The sequence below is a fragment of the Calidris pugnax genome, unplaced genomic scaffold (genome assembly GCF_001431845.1).
Source record: "Calidris pugnax isolate Ruff unplaced genomic scaffold, ASM143184v1 scaffold20, whole genome shotgun sequence".
Taxonomy (NCBI): Eukaryota; Metazoa; Chordata; class Aves; order Charadriiformes; family Scolopacidae; genus Calidris; species Calidris pugnax.
Genome location: NW_015094510.1, coordinates 22,314,961 through 22,334,524, shown reverse-complemented (window position 1 = coordinate 22,334,524; position 19,564 = coordinate 22,314,961). Strand labels below are relative to the sequence as shown.

Here is a 19,564-nt window from a genome sequence, read left to right as displayed (position 1 = left end):
TCACAGAAGAAAGTAATTTGTCTGTTGATAGTGAAGTCATTTCATAAATTCCAGCTTGCAGAACAGGAAAAGGTATTAATGTGATCTTGTTTGGTCTAGCTTCTAGACAATCAGAAGGGATAGTCATGATGTTTTTTCTTCTGCTGTTTTTCTTTGCTCACCTTTTATAAAGATGCTGGTGTACACAGCAGTCATTTAGACATTACAGTGGTGATTTCAGCTGCCTTCTTCCCATATGTGCCATTAGCCTAAAGAAATTTAATAAAGAAATAAAATGAGTTGGTTTTATTTTATGAAAAGCTTCAGATGCTGGAAATTTGTGTGCATCACCCTCTCTTCTTCCTCCTCCCCCCTCCTGTCTCTCCCCATTTTGGGTTGCTAAACCTGTAAGTCTTCATTCTTACCTGGCTAGACCAGGGTCTTTGATGCTGATAGGGTAGCCACAATGGTGAAATTTTATAAAAGCTTGCATATAAATACATGAAACTAATTTATTTTGCTTGCTAGTGCTCCTAGGCTGTCTCATTATGGAAGATCCCTTCTCTTTGACAGCACCAGTGCAGTTTTTCTCTGGAATCGTGTCAATCCATAGAATCCTGTGTTCTTTGAGAACTTAGACGGGGGAGGAAACCCAACCAACCTCCAACCAAAACAAAAATAAGGCTTTAAATTACAATTTGAAGTATAAATACGTTCTATTTTAAATGTGTTGTCTACATTGTCTCCAATCATCAGCTTTTGTTATTTGAAGTGGTTATTGTTAGTCGTGGTTTTGCCCATACATAATTCATAGAATCATAACTTTTTCGTAGCTCATTTAAACTGATCCCCAGCCCTGTGAGGTGATTGGAATGACTCTGGGGTCAGTCAGCCTTGAATCAGACCCTAAAAGAGGAAGATAGCAGAAGTGTTGCCTTTCTGTGTCAAATGGATTCTGTCTGTGAAAGCAAAAGAATTAACTCCTCGGTCTTAACATCCTTTGCACTTAAAGTATGTATAATTTTAAGTGTTTTGAAGTTGTCTACACTCAAAAGGGTAGCACTGAAGAATGGATAATTCTAATTTATAATATCGTATTATATCATTACGTATATTTATACAGTATCCTGTATTTTAACACTACAGTTTTAACATCCATTTTCCTAGTAGTTTGTTGGCACGTGTTCCTGCAGTTCAGCTGCCGAACAATGAAAATAAATGACTGAGATTTACTTTCTAGTGTTATAAGCAAGTCTGTTTACTCACCAAAATTTTAATGGAAATAATGGAACACTTGAGAAAAAATAAACAGGAGTTGAAGCTGCTTGCATTACATTCTCTGATTAAATTTCCAGGTATTGAATAGGTTTGAAAATGCTCTCTAGCTTTTTCAGTGGATTTTAGTCCTGCTTTCATAAGACGTAAAGATGTGACTGATGAAAATAAAGAGCGTTAAAGTAGTTCTAAAATTTCTTTCCTTTTCCTGCTTATCCTCAGTTTTTGAGCATTTAGCAAAAGGAAGGGAGGACTGGAAATCGACATGTTCAGCTTCTGTTTGTGCCAAGTGATGTGAATAGCTACCTGTGTTAGCTTCAAAGTACACAATGCCTTAAATAGTGAAGTGACAAATACGGAATTGCAAGTTGCATTTAAGACAGTACTTGCTGGGTTTTTTTCTGCTTTAGATAGCTTGGTTTGCAAGAAATGGTACAGTTAATCACCCTGGCCTTTTTGGTAACTGTAGTGCCTGCACAGTTTGAACTTTTACCGGTTTCTTCTTGCATGAATTTTTTTCTGTGCTCTATGGCAAATCAGTCATCCACATGAGGTGTGCTTGCATTGCATCAGAAAGGACTAGAGGAAACTCTTGATTTAGCAGAGGTGCCTCTAGCTCCAGAGATTGATGTGTGTCTTTGTGAGTTCATACAGTAAGAAATCTATTGCAGTTGTCTGAATTTATAATGTTTGGATGTGAGAAGTTACTGTTTTGTTATACTAGCATCTGATAGCCCCCAGATGGGTCTTTGTACCTGCGTACTTTACACACAAGAAGAAGATATCCTTGCCACAGAGAGTTTACAGTTTCTGCTTGTGCTGTGCAACTGATCTGGTCATGAGCTGCATGTGTAGTTAGAATTTTTCTGTCTGTGGTCCACTCCTGGGCACACCTTTTTCAAAAACCTCTTGGGAGTTAATTGTGGGTGGGTCAATTAATCTTAGAGATGTCCATCTGCACCCAGGCACTGTGTTTCATACCTATGCTGTGGCCCATTTGTTGGTAAGTCATATGCCAGCTAGATTTACTGTGTTCCTCTTGTGCCACCCTTCTCCCAGTAAATCCTTAGAAGAAGATATTTATTTCCAGGCTGAGAGATAGGTTTCTTAGCCAGAACAGTCTTGGCCATATATTAGGAAGACTTGAATTTACCCCACAAGTGGATCAAATTATGTGTGCATAACAGATTTGCTAATAAGGTTATAGAGGAATAAGGTTAGATTTGTTGCTGAAATAAATTCATACAGTCTGCCTGAGTGAAAAGCTTGGTTACTGTTGGGTGAAGACCCCTGAGGCTTTTTTGCGGCATCTTCAGGGGTCTGCTAGTCTGTTCAGTGAATGGTTCTTCAGTAGTTTAAAAATAACCTGAACAGTTCTTGTCTTATCATTAAAATGTATTAGCTGGAAAAAGTCTTCCTGGAACATTTAATGTAAAAGATATCGATTTATTTAAATATATTTGTTTGTTGGAAAGGAAGGGGAGGCTGCATGTCTGAAATCACTGGGAATAAGAATAATGTTATATAGAGAGACTTTAACATTGATCGTAATGTAAATGTTTGTTTAATAAATGATGTGTGTGAGTGTTGAAGTTGCACTGTATGTCAGGGCAGCTGCAACACAACTTGTTTTTAGCCAGGCATATTCAGTCTACCACAGTCCTCAAGAATACAGAAAGGTTGGTATGGGAGGTGGTCCAGGAGAGCTGGTTGATTTTCAAGGTTTACTTCCTACAACCTCAAGAATTGTCCATCCCCACATGCAGGAAGGAAGCACAGGTGGCAGGAGGCCCGCATGCATGAACAAGGAGCTCCTGACAAAACTCAGACATGATGGACACAAGAGATGGAAGCAGGGTCAGGTGACCCCAAGAGTAATATGTCTAAGAGTGCAGGTATGCTGTTAGGAAGGCCAGAGTCCACCTGGAGTTGAATCTGGTGAGGGATTCAACTTGTGAAAGGCAAGAGAAGAAGGGTTTCTACAGCTGTACCAGCATCAAAAGGGAGACTAGGGAAAATTTGGTCCTGCTTCTGAATTGGGGGAGGGACCTGTTTAAAAGGGGGATATGGAAGAGGGTGAGGAACTCAAAATCTGTTCTGATTGAACACTGGAAGAGGTTACTTAGAGAGTCTGTGGAGTCTCTGTCCTGGAAGATAATCAAAATGTGTCTAGTCACAGTCCTGAGCATCCTGCTTTGGAGGAGGGTTGAACTAGATGTTTTAGAGGGGTCCTTTCCAACCTCAACAATTCTGTGGTTCTGTAATGTGAAGATGAAGTAGGTTGTTAAAATAATTACCCAAAGAGCTTATCTGTGCTTTCAAAGACATAGTATGAAATTATTTCAAGGATCATGTGCCTTAATATTTTATAAATCTTGGAAGCAGTGTGGCATGGGTTATTGAATGTTACAGTGAGAGACGCAGCATCTCTTGTCAATCACAGTTGTTTCAGGTCTCATGTGTGTTGTTTCTCGACTGCATATTAAAAACTGAAAGTCATGAAAATTCTGCTTGCATTCAGTTTTGCAAATAAGCTGAATTTATGAGGCTATACTTCTTGAGATTAATACTATGTAATTAACACATTTCCTGCAATAAGGGTGTTTTGATCTTCTTATTAGGATCATGTCAAATAGAAGATGTAGATCTAGTTTGGGTAGGGGAAGATATTCCTTATCTGGAGCTCTAAGTACTGTTATGTTGGAAGAGGAGGAGAACAATGATCAGGACGTGCTGTCAGCAAGGGATATAACAGTTAGATGGATGTATTCTCTGTGCACTTTGGGGATATCTGGACCTAGTGGTGTGATTTGAGATTCAACTTAGTCAGGACCTGAAATGTCATTGTGAAACTCAACTCGTAGACACTTGACAAAATTTGGTCTCCAGTTGATAGATCTTAGGGCTATAGGTAATCAGAGATGGAGCAGCACAGGCTTTGGACAATCTCATCTTCTTGCTTTCCTACATTCCAGGTATCAAGCGTGTCAAGGGAATTGGCAGTTGCTAGCAATTCACTTTGAAATCAATTTCAAGTAATAAATAATTTAAACTTGCAGTGAGGCACTCCACTAGAATCTATTTTTTATCTGCCCCAGTTTTTAGGAAAACCATAGTTTTGACCATGATATAGTATTTTGAGTTCCTTCCAAATTATAGCAATTTACTTTCATTTGCATCTCTTTAGTACCTTTAAGAAAAATATTTCTTGTGAAGAATCTTAGCAAAGCTTTCTTATGTTAAATGGAACTACTTTTACAAATAAGGAAATTGAAACAAATTGATTAGACCAGTGCATCAATGAGCAAAAAAACCAACCAAACAAGCAACCACCCCAGAACCCTTTTTTCTGATTATTTTTCTCATACAAACCAAAAATATATGTATAGGGTGGTGTCAGTATAAAAGGTTTAAGGTAATGCTAGGTCTGTGCAAATTAGCTGTTTGGGGTCTCTGTTCCTTTTGTAAGTGTTTACTTAGGTCTCTTTTACATTAGCTAGTTTGACCCATGTTCAAAGATGGCATTCAAAACGCATGACAGCCATCTTCAAGTTTGAGAGAATTTTTCATCAGCTGCTGTCGGTTTCAGTGGTTCCAAATGAAGCTTTGGTAACCCAAACTTTAACCTGAAGATAGAGTGGAATGCAGGTCTCCCGTGTGATAGCACATTATGCTGTTGTCAAGTGAACTACTGGACTGAACAGATTTGATTTTTTTTTTTTTTCTTTTAGATGGGATTTATTTGCCTTGAAGCCAAGATGAATTGGCTTCACATCAAAGAGTGATCTTTTCAGCAATGTGCAGGAATAGAATTGTCAGGCAGCAAATGTATAAATCCTGCAAGAACGGACTCTCTTATGTTCATAAAGATTGTACTAATATAGTATCATTTAATGTGAAAACTACATGGTTTTTTTTTCTTTTGCTGCGAAACTTTGTCAAGTGTGAAAATGAGCTCCTATAATCTGAAAAAAAGTCTGCTTTTTCTTTCAGCTTTTGCTGTAAGTGTAAATGCGGAAGGTGTAGAAGATGAGACTGAACTACCAGCGCTGCAGGTAATAAATTTTAATTGCCAGAGCAGGAACATTTTACAGACATTATAAAATCATCTAGAAGAAACCTGAGCAGAAAGCCTAACATTTGTGACATTGATTATTTTGATCATTGACTTCAGTGGTACTAAATGCCATATGATGTCTTTCTGTTCTGTGTGGCATATAAAAGACTTTTAATGGGACACAAGTTGCATGCTCTTCTAGTATTCCCAGGATCTTAATCTATCCTATTAATTCTTAGAATTATTTGAATAAACTTGCACTTAGCACTTTTGATTTCTTTCTTATGCTGGAATTTTCTGACTTATACTCACATTTGTATTAAGAGAATTAGTTTTTTGGGCGTTTTGTTGTAGAACAAAATTACAATTTAGAAAAAAAATTCTTTTATTTTTTCCAGCAGCAGTTGATGCTGGAAACTTAGAGTAAAAAAATAATTGGCAATTTTGCATAGCCTCTACAAGTTGGTAGTGTTATTGCTGTTGAAAATATTTTTTGAGTATATAATCTTTATTAGTTCAGAGACAGGTTTTCCTTTTTTCTGCTTTCGTTAAATATATAATACATTGAGAGGGAAATGGCTGCCTCTCTGCTTAAATTAGCATTATTACATATCGCTACCCAAGTCACGGCTCAAGTAAAGCTTGCATATGAAATTTCAAATTAACAGATCAGAAGAACTAATGGTCAGAGCTAGCCCTACCATAAAACAGCATAGTGGGTTTTAGGTATCTATGTCTTTAACAGACTTCTATACTAATTTTTATATATATATATATATATATGTATATATATATATATATTCGTAACAGGTATTTGTATATGTATAAAAGAAATCTCAGGGAGGAAAGTCAAATAAAAGTACTGGAATGAATCAAGAATTAGAATCTATAACTGCCATTTAGATCTAGTCATCTCACATCAAATGCAATAAAAGTATGGTCAGATACACATACCTAAATAATTTCTGGTTTTGATGATGGTTGCTATATCTACAGTAATTTTCATAAATGCAAAAGATCCCTGTTGCAAACTGCTGGCCTGCTGCAGTGTTTCTAGGAGAGTAGGTATGTCATTCTCTTAATCTTCTAAGTCGCTGTTTGTCAAATTCCGTGACTGTCTCAATCCAGCTGTTTAACCTAATTCTTACATCAGATATAATTTATGAAAGCTTTCCAACTATTTTAGTTTCAAAACCTTCCCTTGGATGAAGTCAAAGGTACCTCCTAGAACTCTTCAGCCCAAAATATTTTTTTTTTTACAGGAATGTAAAAAATAGCAATTATTTTGTTTTGTGTTTTAATGAAGGTAATTCTAAAATTTTGTTTGTCACACTTTGTACCACAAAGCACATACATTTTTGTTTGCATAGAAAATGAATCTTCTCGTGTCATTTATGGTATAGGTAACTTAGAATTTGGTGTATATGACACTGTAAGGTGGCAGTACTGTGTACAGTCATCAAAATAAATTAGTCTTATAAGATATTTTTTTTTTAAACTTTAGACCCAGTCAGCAAAAAAGGGTCAAAAGCATGGGCCTATCGTTCTTGAAAAGGTTTTAGAGATGGCTACCAAGGAAATGGAGCTTTTGCATTTCAGTATACAAGTCAGATCTGGACAAAGGGAGAAATCATCTGATGCAAGTAGCACTAAAAGGAGTAGATGGATATGATATTAAAAGAAAGGAGGGGAGGAGAAATGTGTTTATAAATAGGAATTAAGTCACAAGGGTAGGAAAAACCATATATGAGCTTATTACTGAGGAGTGCCTTGTATGGCATTTCTATCTGAAGGTCTTAAAACATTTGAACAAAGATAACTCCTACAACATCCTTATGCAATTAGTAAAGATGATCTTGATTTTATATGTGGAGAAACCAAAGCGCTGAAGTGCTGTTACCAGGGAGAAATTGTGCAATAAATGAAGACTCTGTTTTCCTTCCTACAGTTTTTGTAGGAAGCGCAGAGCTATTTCCCTAAGTCATGTCTCTCTACCAGTCAGCAGTTCTTAAACAACACCTTTTCACCCAGCCTCTGTTATTTAGAAGTAATTGAATGTGCTCCTAAGGTATTTTGTGTGTGTCTTGGTTTCCTGGTTAAGGATGCAACTGCAATGTCACTGTTGCCTGTTCCTCAACACTCTGTTAAAATTCCATCAACAATGTATGTGATACCAGAATAAATCCCAGAGAAATCACATTATGTATAACAACCTTTTCGCATTTACTTGTCTTGATATAAATTCCTTTTGAGTCTTCTTTTAAGAATTGTATTTCAATAGGTGCTTAATAGGTGCTTGCTAGTGGATTTAATAAGTAAGAGTGTATTGGTTTTTCTTTGTTTTTTTTTTTCCACACACCAAGGAGGTGTCTGTTTATTATAGAGTTCCATATTCCAAACTTTTTGCTTAGGAGATGTGTATTTTAAAAAACCAACCAAACAACAATACACTGTTAGTATTAATTTAAGGAGCTCTGGTATAAAGTGTCATGAAAAAGCATTCCCTCTTTTTTTTTTTTCCCCTCTTTTTATTCTTCCACTGCATTGTCTAAGTAATAGTGTACAAATGTAGACTATCTATTTCAGTTCTCAAAGATGAAAATCTTTTTACATCAATTTTTTTATTAGTTCTTAATTTAAAACCTCTCTGTATGCATTTACAGTCTGAATGCTTTGACTCCCTGTGCTTCACTATAGAAATATTTTGACTTCTTGCATGTATCCTTATTTTGCTTTTTCTCCTTTCTTCTAGAAGTCTGAAAAAAGGGGAACAATTAGTAAAACAAGCAGAGGTAAGCACTGTATAGTCTGTATTTGTTTTCACTTGTGGCTGCCTTTTTAGTGTAAATAAAATATGGTTATGCTTTGAAAAGAGACTCTGTGAATAGTCCTTAAAGGCTCAACAGCATTGTTAGTTAATTGCTGATTCCCAAATACTTTGTATGTTTTTCTTTGCTTATGTTTCTCATCAAACAGAAGCCTCTCGGTCTTTGTGTTTGCAATTCTTGTCATTAGTTTCTGAAAATGTGCACTTGAACTATGAAACTGATGCATTGCTTTTTGTAGTATACAGTATTTTAAAATCAAATTTCATTATATTTAGTAGCAAATCTTGTAAAAATTTGACATTTTTAAAACTGCATTTTACCATTCTGCTAGGCTTTCATGTAATATCTAGGGTTATTGTAAATTACTTGTAATAATGTAGTAACTTTGTGATATCTGGAAACAAGAAATATGTCAAACATGCACTGTGACCTAGGGCTGCCTCTGCTGTGCTGTAGTCGTTCAGTTCTTAAACCAACTTGGGCTGTTGTGGTTCTTCTCACTCTTCTAAACCGTGAGCACTTGGCTCTGCTTCTTCTAAAAAGAGCCAGCTTGGCCAGGTTTCTGTTGCAGCAGTTCCTGAGTAGTTGTGAGTTCATTCTGACATCAAAGCTGAATGGCAGGAAGACAGCATGCTTTTAGTGGAGATGCTAACAGAACTCTGAGCAGAGCTGAGGATATCTTTTTGTTTGTTTGTTGGTTGGCTTTTTTTGGACTTAGTTGCAAGCTCTGTCCCTAACACAGATAGACACTTTTATGGAAAATAATGAAGTCCCTTGTCTCATTTATCTCCAATTTTACCATTGAAAGGTCAGGACTTGTCTATAGAAGTTTTATTACTCAGTTTATCTCTTCACCAACCTTTGTCTGGTGTCAGAGTCTGTTTTCTCTTTGTGTTCTTTCATCTCTTTCCGTACAATCTCATAACACATCCAGGTGCTAGTTGCTGCCTTTATCACTCCCAGCAGACCTGCTGTGTCTCACTTCATAAAGCACCCGGGGACACATTGACAGACTTTCTTTTTTTTTTTTTTTTTGACTTTCAACAGTGCTCCGTTTTCATAAGTTTTAATATAATCGCATTACTTGGGAAAGTCATATTTAGGAACATTACAGTGGTACATTAGTGATGTAACTACCATCTGTCATCTATTGTTTGTTTCAGTAGGAGATCACTTTAAAGCAGACAAACAGAAGCATTTTATGCAGCAGGTAGCAAAACATAGGAACTTGTTACCACAGGAGGTTGTGGAAGCAGACCATACCAGCAGTTGCAAAAGGAGACAAGTCCATAAATGTATGGTAAAATTAATACTCAGCAATGTTTCTCCTGGCATTTCGTAATATAGTAGTTGTGGATGCTGTTAGAAGCTGTGAGGAGCACTAGAGAAAGTGAAGGTCGTATGGTGTCCCTAAATAGCGTTTCCCTGTTGCTAGTGATTGAGACAATTCTTTGGACTAGATGGACCATTGGTCTGATCTAATACATCATTTCTTGTGTTCTCTATCTTTTTTTAAACGAAATTCTGGCTCTTCTTAAGAAAGATTTTTTATTTTTTTTTAAAGTCTCTTTTAACCCATTTCTGTGGGTAAAATCAAGGAAGGACTTGAAACAGAGAACAAAGTTCTTGATGGTTCTTAGTTCTGTGATTTTTTCATTCTTCTTTTTCAAACTGTTACAGAAGGAAATTCTTTCTCCTTTATGAATAAGCTGTACCTTTGTACCAAGGAAGAAAGTTACCATCTGTAGTTTTTCTTTCAGAGTGTTAAGACATCTTTTTAAGTGTCCTTAGACCAGCCTTTGAAGATAGGGAACAACCTCTTGATATCCCAGTCACTGGGAAGACAAGTGTAATACCAAGGAGACTGAACTTCATGTTCTCATGTTTGCTTTGCCTGCCCAGAATGTGATGTAGTCTTCTGGGGTGGCTGGTGTGCCAAGAGTTTCATGCATGGATATGTTATAGTCCGGCCAAAAGATCAGTTGATGCGTCTTACGAACATTGACTCATCAGTGCAGTGTCATGGCAAAAATCTTGCCCTGCAGGTGGATGTAGAAGTACTCTATTGGTGGCCATATTTGGCCTCGAATGGTAGGCTGTATTGCTGACCAACACTGTTTTCTGCTTTTAGAATATTTGGATAGAAAAAGCCAAATCTTTTCTTGAAGAGAGGCACTGGATATTTCAGGCTAGTGTATAAAATTTTGATTTTGTCTTGTTTGGAAATTCAAGGAAGCATCAAGCTTGGGAGTGTGAATTTTCTAGATTTCTTAAGTAGTCTGCGGAAAGAGAGGGGCACTTGCAGAGGGTGACTGAGATCCAAAGTAGGTTGAGTCATTCTCTCTGGAGATACTACTCTCACCTCAAGACTATGATTCTGTGATTATCGACTAGCTTTTGGCTGTGCAGCGAGGTTGTATTTGGTTAGGGTTTTTTCTTTTTTTTTTTTTTTTTTTTTAATATGTGTGTTAAAAGAGAGAAGAATAAAGTAGTCTTGAGGCTTTTTTTTTTTTCTTTGGATTTATTTCTTGCAAATATTGTGATGTTATACTTCCTCTGATCTGCAAATATGTGCAATATTCTGAAAGGATCAAAAGTATTTTTCACAGTTATGGCCTTTTAATATCCTGCCTGGTCTAGGCTTTCTAGGAGTTTGTGAGGGAAGATTGGGTTCGAAAGGTGAGAACAACATGCAAGGTTTAAGTAATTTATTTTCTGTAGTATCAGAGCAAATGAGTAGATGATGAACTTTTTTTTTTTTTTTGTTAAGTAAGTGTTAAGACACATCATGAGTTCTGAAGGGGTAAGCAACATACTTTATGTATTACAAAACTACAAAAGGGTGCACAGTTTGAGGAACAACTGCATACTATTTCTAATTTCAAGAAGTAAACAAGTGTACTAATATGTGGTGCATTTGGAACTGATTTAAAGGGGTTTTTTGGATGTTGCTAAGGGAAATAGTTTACTAAAATTCAGGAAATAAAGTTTCAGAAGTATTCAAACTGTGTTGAGAGAGAGTGACGTTAGGATGGCTTTCAGTTCTTATACTGCAGGCCATAAACAGGTAAAACAATCATGGCAATACTTATTGCAGATATAACTAAACAAGCACACACGCAGATTGTGTCTCTCTATCTAGCTATCTTTGCATCTCTCTATATGTATACACTCCCTTTAATTCAGAAAGATCCCAATGACTTTTTGTAAACACATTTAGAAATTATTAGTGTGAGAAAAGACTGGTCTCTGCTTTTAACTGTGGAAGCTTTATACTTAGGCTACAATAATCTGCTCAAAATATAAGAAATAAAAGATCCTGATCTGGAGTTTCAGATGGATTTTAGAGTTGGTATAAAAGGAGGAGAAAGCCTACAGAATATGCAAGTGACCTAATTTTTCTAAACGCAAATTGAAAGCTGAGTTTTCTGACCTACACAGTAGAATCTCTGGCTTGTCAGTTCAAGCACCAGTTTAGTTTTTATCTGTTAGGTAATTAGGAAACTCAGGAGCCATTTTCACTCTTCTCCGTTTCTAGAGCAATAGTAGAGAAGGAGGGAAAGCCACCTCAGAATATACTCCTGGAAATGAAGAGACTGACTTGGAACGGCAAAGACCTACATTTGGGTCCAAACTACCTTACAGATGAGAATTTCTTGCATCCTGGGTGAATGCTTTATCTTTTGGCTAGCAGAGGAAGGCTAGCAGGCAGCAGCATCATCTTAACGCTCTTCTAGGAGCTTTCTTCCTCCTTTTTCTTTTTTCTTTTTTTTTCTGAAATGTTTTTTTTTTTTTTTTTTGGTAGCTTTGACTTGACTGAACCAGCCTTTTGTGGTGAATAAACTTTGCAGGAAAAAAAAAAAAGAAATCGTGCAGGTACTCTATTCATCCTGGTCATTATACTGCAATCTTCCAAATAGCAGTATTTCCCCATTGTTGTATTTTGAACTGATTTAGTGCTAATTTCAAAGGAGGTGTATTTTGCATAGGGGCATTGTATACTGACTAAAACACACATTACTGTTAATGGCTTGTTGGAAGTTAATTAAGGCTCCATTCTGTTTTGCAATGAGACATGGTAGTGGTAAGACTCAGGAAGTTTCAACATTCCTGTTTCCTAATTTATTTTTTTTTTCTGTGAACTTCCAGTATCTTTCCAATCAATGAGCATTTGAGATTGTTGAAGTTATTTTCCAGATATGGAAATGTCTTCGGGAAATAAAGTATATCAATAGCTCTTTTTGGATATTAATCTTCCAAAAAACTCCATTCTTTGTCTTGCTTGGTTGGTTATTTCTGAACTTGAGAAACAATTTACGTGTTTAAAATTATACATATTTTCTGTTAACATTTTGATACACTGAATATTTCTTTTAATGAACGATTTTAAAGTGTCTATAGCAGAGGAAACTATTGCCATTGGGTTAAAGCAGTAGCACCAAAGTAGTTATTAGATTACTCCTAGAAAGTATTCTATTGTGGGATATCACAGCTGTTGTTAAATGTACCGTAAATGAAACTGAGCATAATTCAGATGTTTGCATATCTGTAAATGTACTGATACTAAACCAGTAATTATATAAAGCAATATAGTTTCTGCTTTTTATCTCTGGAGGTATTTTCAGTGTTGTGCATGTAGATTTAGCCCTTTGACTCTCACTAGCCTCGTTGAAGTGTAATTTTAATTACTGCATGAATTTTAATTTTTGCACAGGAAATCTGGCAAATTTCTTGCTAGATAGCAAATAGCTGCTGATCAGATATTTTTATCGTGCATGAGTTTTTAAGACGTTTGTTGGGTGGGTCAGAGCGTGAGGGAAAGCTGCGTGGGAAAAAATATGAAATCAGAACTGATACCTATGTCAGTGCTTATGCCATCTCTGCAACTTTATCACCAGAAACCTCACACAATTTGACATTTTCAGAGTTTGTCTTGGTGCATAAGCTAATAAATTGAGAGAAAAGAGTACTGGGGAACAGTTAGAAAAACATTTAATTGCAGCTCTGAGCTGTCATAGGTCTAAATTAACAAGTAACTGTTCAGAGGAACAAAGGAATGTAATTGATGGTCAGGTCTTGGACACGATAATCTTCTCATAATCTTAGCAAAGATATTTGAGGTTCATGTTGGTTTTGTTGCCACTGTTTTTCTTGTGATCCTGCTTCAAGTACTTGGTTTTTCCTCTTTTTCCTTGAAACTCCTATTTTCCATCTCCAGACATTTATTCTCCATCTTTGTTCCACTGTTCTTCGCTCATTCTTCTCTAACTGTGAAGTTAGCATTTTTAACCTGGAGGTCAAGATCTTGATGTGCAACTTGGATCTTTTAGGTTGACTTGATCTACTGTGCAAGAATATACATGTTACCAAAAAATACTGGATTATGTAAAACTTGAATTTATACTGAAGTGAAAGTGCAGATTAGAAGTGTTGAAATACTCTGCTGGCTGACCAGAAGCTTCACATCCTTCCTCTAAGATGCTCTGTCCTTGGGATATTTGTCTTCACACAGATGTTTCTTGAAGTAAAATCTGGCAGCTTTCAGTCAGCTGTGACTTTCTGGATTTTCTCTATTGAATGTTCATCCTGAACTGCCTTCAACTGGAGATCTCCTGTGTCTCATTGAAGGTTTGGTTTCAGTGGAATACCAGTAACTTTTCTTAGAAAGCTTTCCTAGAGGTTTTATATCTTTAGTTTCTCTGTCAGCTTTTACAGTGTTGCTAATGATGGTGGTCTAGAAGTTCTGCTTTTCTGAAATTTGACTCCTACATCATTTTTTGTTACCTATATAATTTTTTTGGGTGTGCACTTTGTTCCTTCTCCACATTTTTTGACGTTCTGTGTAGATCCCATGGGAGGTCATCTTTGGTTTCTTTCCTTTTGGTGCTATCTTGGAGTGATGTCATCTGTAAACATTAACTCAGCAGCCTTTTCTGTACTGTCACTTCCTTGAATTAACTAGAATCTGTTAACCTCGTGTGCCTGATCTGACTGTCACTTCGAGTGACAGAATTTAAATGCAGTTCTCAATCCCTGCCCACCTTTCCCACAAGTCGTCTCCTTATCTCCTTGAACACCGAACATCATTACTTTGTTTTTTGTTCCTTAGGCCGTAATTAGTCAGTCACTTAATTGTACCTCTTAAGTTAATAGGCCCCAGATTTCCTCGTCTGCACGCTTTCTGCATAGTATCTATAAAGTTCAGGCTTTTCTGGCAAACCAAACAGAAATAGCAATGTAATGTCTCCTCGTTTTATACGTTGCTATTCTGTTATGGTCTTGGGTGGACTGTAGAGCGTAGGTCAAACCTGTAAAGAATTTTGGAAAGGACATCTGTCCTTTCCTCTTTGTTTCACCTTCTCATCCTCTGCTGCATTCTAACGGGATCAAATCTGCTAGTTTGTCTTAGCTTTCCAAGTGCTGAGAGATTATTCTATTTACCGTCATCAAGAAAATTTGGCTATCTTCAGCTCTCCATAGTATCAGCCTTCATCACTTATTTCTGTCCATAAATGTTCACAAAGCTGCTTCTCTTCTAATTTCTCATTCTCCTCTCCTATCGAAAAGTCTTAAATATGGTGCCTTTAAACATGTGAGCACACATTTGAGGTGTTAGTGCTGTCCTATCAGACAAAAGTAGTACCTCATTATTCTCATATCTCTCTCTTTATCTGATGTTTGTTTCTGGGTAAGGTTTTCAACTCTTTATTGAGGAAGCATCTTTTTCCATTTCATGTTCATCCATTGCCCAGTGAGAGGAGATGCTGATCTGTGACTGACACCTTTTAACTCTGGTAAATAAGGAGTGCTGGTGTATTGGAGAAAAAGGAACTTTATAAATGTGGTTACTGTTAATTGGGGGCATAAGCTTCTTGGTTGCTGCAGATCTCCTAGTCATGTCATACTTTATATATGTGTTAATCCTTAAAAGGACTGGTTTGGATTTTTTTTGTCTGTTAAATAATGCCTCTTTTATTTCATTAAATGTTTGTGTAACTCAAGAAATAGCTTGCTATACAATAGGTTCCCCCCACACCTGGCTTCTCACTAGCTTTGGAGAAAAACTAAAAATAACTTAATTTGTCTTTAAATCTTCTTATTTTCTGGTTCACAGAATTAAAAGAAATTGTATTTGTCATCCAGAGTCAAAGTAATTCTTTTCATTCCAAGAGAGCAGAAGATCTAAAAAGAGATATTTTAAAACAGGCTGCAGATCTTGGAAAGGTATGTTTAGATAATATAGATTGCACCTTGTTATTTATATTTGTATTGCATTTACTAAAAATAGTTTTTTGTTGTGCCTTTTTTGATCCATTTTATTCTTTTTATTAATTACCTTCTGTGTGCTTACCAGAGAATATTTCAGTGGGTGTTTACTGAGTGTATGCCGTGATGCATCACAAATAGATTTAATTTGAACCATCTACCTTCCGTATAATTGGTTTTGTTTGGATGGCATTTGATGTAAAAGTGGTAACAAGAAAGACTTACAGTGTACCTTTAAGAAAAAGTCAGATGCTTTCTTTATGGAGTGAAAAAACGTAATCATTTAAACAATGATTTTTAGGTGAGTATATTATCAGAGCCAGTGAAGATGCTGTGATGTAGATACTGTCGGAATTCCATTGTACAACTGTAGCATTTCCCAGTCGAGCAGCAGTGTATGCAGACGTTAAAATCCTGACACAGGATTCCCTGCAGCAATGGTCCTTCACACCTCTCTTATCCTCAAGCTCCCCCCCGCAGCAGCACCTTCCCTGACGCCCCGTGTTCCTCTGCCGCCCCACTGCAGACTGGGCGCTCTGCCCCTCTCCTGCTGATGGGCCCTGCTGGCCTGGGACCTGCACGTTGTACCACTCTGATTTTGATTTAACACTCTAATTTGAAATTTTACCTGTAAAGCTTTAGCCTAGAGAGAAGAGCTTTTTAAGAGGCTTACGTGGAAAGTTAAGCGTGCACGAACAATGCTTTATTTTCTTTAATAAAAATAAGAACTAAGTAGAGGAATGCATCCTCTGATACGAAATACCTTGACATGAGGTTATTTGACCTATTTTTCAATTCCAGGTTCTTTGTTATAAGGGAAAAAATGTCTGATTTAAATTATATATCTTGGCTTTGGAGTGCCTAAATCAGGTTCCTGGATGTTTTAGGCTTCATTTATCCAAGCTTAACAAACCTGTTGTAATTAAATCCATTCTAAACACAATTTTTAATCCCTTAATGAAATCAGTCATGTGAACAGCCTTTGTTCTACAGAGTTCTGCTCTTTCAGAGTCTTCTTTGGGACTGTGACAAGTGTTCAGATACAATGTGTGTATGGGTGTATGGCTTTAGTTGTTAAAAACAAGGATTTTAGTCGAGTTCTGTAATCAGTGTTGCAGAATATGAATGATGAAGAGATCAGTAAGTGGAAGTATAAATAGTTTCAGTGAGACAGGAATATAGGCATGTTTTATGGCAGAGAGGTAAAGTCTCTTTTGTAATCATAGAGTTGTGCCTGCAAGTACTTCTGCCTTCAGCAAGGTGAACTGGCTTGTAAAAAAAACTTTATTGTCCAATTAAGGAGATTCTTTCATGGGAATGCTGAAATAGTGATGCTTTTCCGATATCAAGAGGTAACTGTTAAACAGCATTTGTGGCATATTAGAGATGCAGTGATGGAAATACGTCACACCAAAAATCTCATACCTGAAATCTGAGAAAAAGGGAAGGCCACCAGTGTACACGAAAAAAATGAGCATACTCAGGGTGTACTTGACATGTCTGGTTTTTGTCAACTTGCAGTTCCACTGTAGGCCACTGCGCGGCGTGACACAATAATATTAATTATGGAAAAGAGACAGAAATCTCTTAAATTCTGCACATCAACATTTGAAGTTCACATTTTTCATTAAACAGCTGATGTTTAATGGAAGCTAGCTGCTACATTTGTGTTATTTAATGAAACCAGAATGTCTGCATTGTTTTAAAATGGATTAAATCACTTACATTCATATTTACTGTGCATTAAACTTTACAAGTAATCTGACCATTTATTTTCTTTCACTGTTTACTTAAAAAGTGTTTTCACGTGAAACTAATCTGTAATTCTGGTCACCAGTAGATGTCATTATTGAATTCATGCTTAAAAACATATTTAACAGAAATTTATTCAATATTAACTAAAACTCTTAAATATATTAAACAATGGCTAGAACATAGCAGTGAAAAAAATTCCTTAAAATTTTCACCAATTTCCTTAACTGTCTGAGGTTTCTGCATTTAAGAGGCTCTGTAAACTAGGCCTTCCTAAGAAATACCAGATAAGGATAAGGAGGCTGTCAGAGTGTAAATGATAATATTTGGGATGGTTGCCTTTCTAGCTTCTTAAAAAATTGAAAACCAGCATTACTTTTTTGGCTGTTACATATAAGACTGGAAACCAGGTAAAATGCAGTTTTTGAGAAATGATAGATTTTGTGTGAAATACTGTTTTAGATGAAGTTAATGCTGTTTAATTGCCTGGAATCGTGACATTGTTTTGAAGATAAAAGTCTGTGTATTTCTTAATGAAAATTGGTCCAGTACAGTAAATGCCTCTTTTTTTTTTTTTTTTTCTCCACCTTCCTCCTTGTGGTTCTTACTTTGAACATCCTCAGCCAATTCATTACATTCAAAAAAATTTATTTTTCCTGAAAAGCCTAGACATTGAATGGTATCCTATGTATACCAACCAGAAGAAATATAGCAAATTTGTAGTACTCATTAAGGAGTTTAAAAAAAAAAGTACCACAAACCAATCATAGAGTCGTGTAGGTTGGAGAAGACCCTTAAATCACCACATCCAACCCATAAACCTAACACTGCCAAATCCACCATTAAACCATGTCACTAAGCACTTCTACGCATCTTCTAAATATGTCCAGGGATGGCAACTCAGCCACTTTCCTGAGCAGCCTCTTCCAATGCTTGACAACCTTTTTGGTGAAAAATGTAAGAATAAGATTTTAAGACTGATGCGATGGAGTATTGGAAAATGAAAATTAGTATCACATACTTCCATATGAATAATAGATGATGTGAAGTATGACCTCTGTTCTATAGAGGTGTTGTAACTATAATTTGCAGTTTAAGTCTTTGGTTTACTTTGTTTTGCACAAAATCCTGTATTTTGAACCATCTCATAGAAATTGTTTCACAGATTTAAACTATCCCTACATATAAAGGGGAATATTGCTTGTTGGTGAGTTTGAGGACTGTTACTGTAGTGATTATTAACATCAGTTTAAAAGAAACAAGTACAGTCAAAAGTATATAACTGTACATAGAAAACCTCCATATTATGTTGCTTGAGTAAATATTTGCTTCAGTTAAGATCCTCATTAAATTTTCTTAATTCTGTTTCTTTGCCAGCATCCCAATTTCCAGTTTGGCTAACATGAAAATAGGGGACAGATGTTAGGAGCATCCTGTAGTTGTATTCTTGTTTATTTAAAACAATTTTGCGAAATCCTGTTTCCTGAAGCGCAGCAGGAACAAAAATGATCAGAAACCCAGCTGGCCTGTGCCTCAGAAGTTCAGTCTCTTTGTTATGTTGCAGGATCGTGGTTACAGAAGGTTCTGTTTTTCTGCTTCCAACACACGTCGAGTGTAACTCAGTATCCTCGCTGCTGCATCGATCAGGTTGAAAAGACTCTTGGTGCCTATCTCAGCTTTATTATGTCATTAGAGTCATGGCCACAGTTATCTGTTGCCAAGTGCCAATTGTTGAGTATGGCATATGTGCTTTAAAAATCTGTTATTTTTAATTGCCTGGGCTGTACTGGTGGCAACATTACACTATTTCAATAATATGGAAGATTTCTTTGTTATAGTGTTGGAGAGGGGAAAAAAGTGTAATTAGTTTGCTTGAATTGTAAGCCATCACCATATTCTGAAATGATCTGTCTCCAAATTCTTCCTGCTCACGTTTTAGCCATCTGCGAGAGACTACTTTCAGGGAATTTGTAGACTGTTTGGGTTTTTTTCCTTCATTTCCAGTGGGACATGTATTCCCTTTCTGGGTGAATTAATGTTTTCTGAAGATCTTCCTAGCTCTACTTCCACATCTGATTTCAGATGCTGGAGTGAAGCCAGCTTAAGTTCTGTTGTCCAAAAGCCTTCTTAAATATTCCTCTGTTACTGTTTGATACTATTTCCACGATGAATTCTGACATGTATATCTCACTTTAAAGAGGCTTTGAAATACTATCAGCCTATGATGGAAACAGTCTGAAAATCTTTCTGGATTTTTCTTGGTCTGTAGTAGTAGTTGCCCAATTTTATTCCTTGTTAGATACATTCCACAAATGAACAGGCATTCGTTCCTCTTCCAGACCTATAACACGCTCTATAGCTAAAATTTCCCTATGGTTCTTACTCTTGGAGTAAGTCTGACGTGTTC

The 19,564-nt window shown here is 36.5% G+C and overlaps 1 protein-coding gene across 3 annotated transcripts in view; it reads left to right on the top strand.

The window, feature by feature from the left end:
* The window catches only part of B3GLCT (beta 3-glucosyltransferase), a 58,185-nt gene that overhangs the window by 1,562 nt on the left and 37,059 nt on the right, over positions 1-19,564 (top strand). For 2 of the 3 annotated variants that reach the window (XM_014966131.1, XM_014966130.1), the window contains exons 2-4: positions 5,248-5,309; positions 8,064-8,103; positions 15,254-15,363. In XM_014966131.1, the coding sequence (XP_014821617.1) occupies positions 5,248-5,309; positions 8,064-8,103; positions 15,254-15,363 (212 nt within the window). The remainder of the gene's footprint in view (positions 1-5,247; positions 5,310-8,063; positions 8,104-15,253; positions 15,364-19,564) is intronic. The other variant, XM_014966132.1, reaches the window with a different exon arrangement.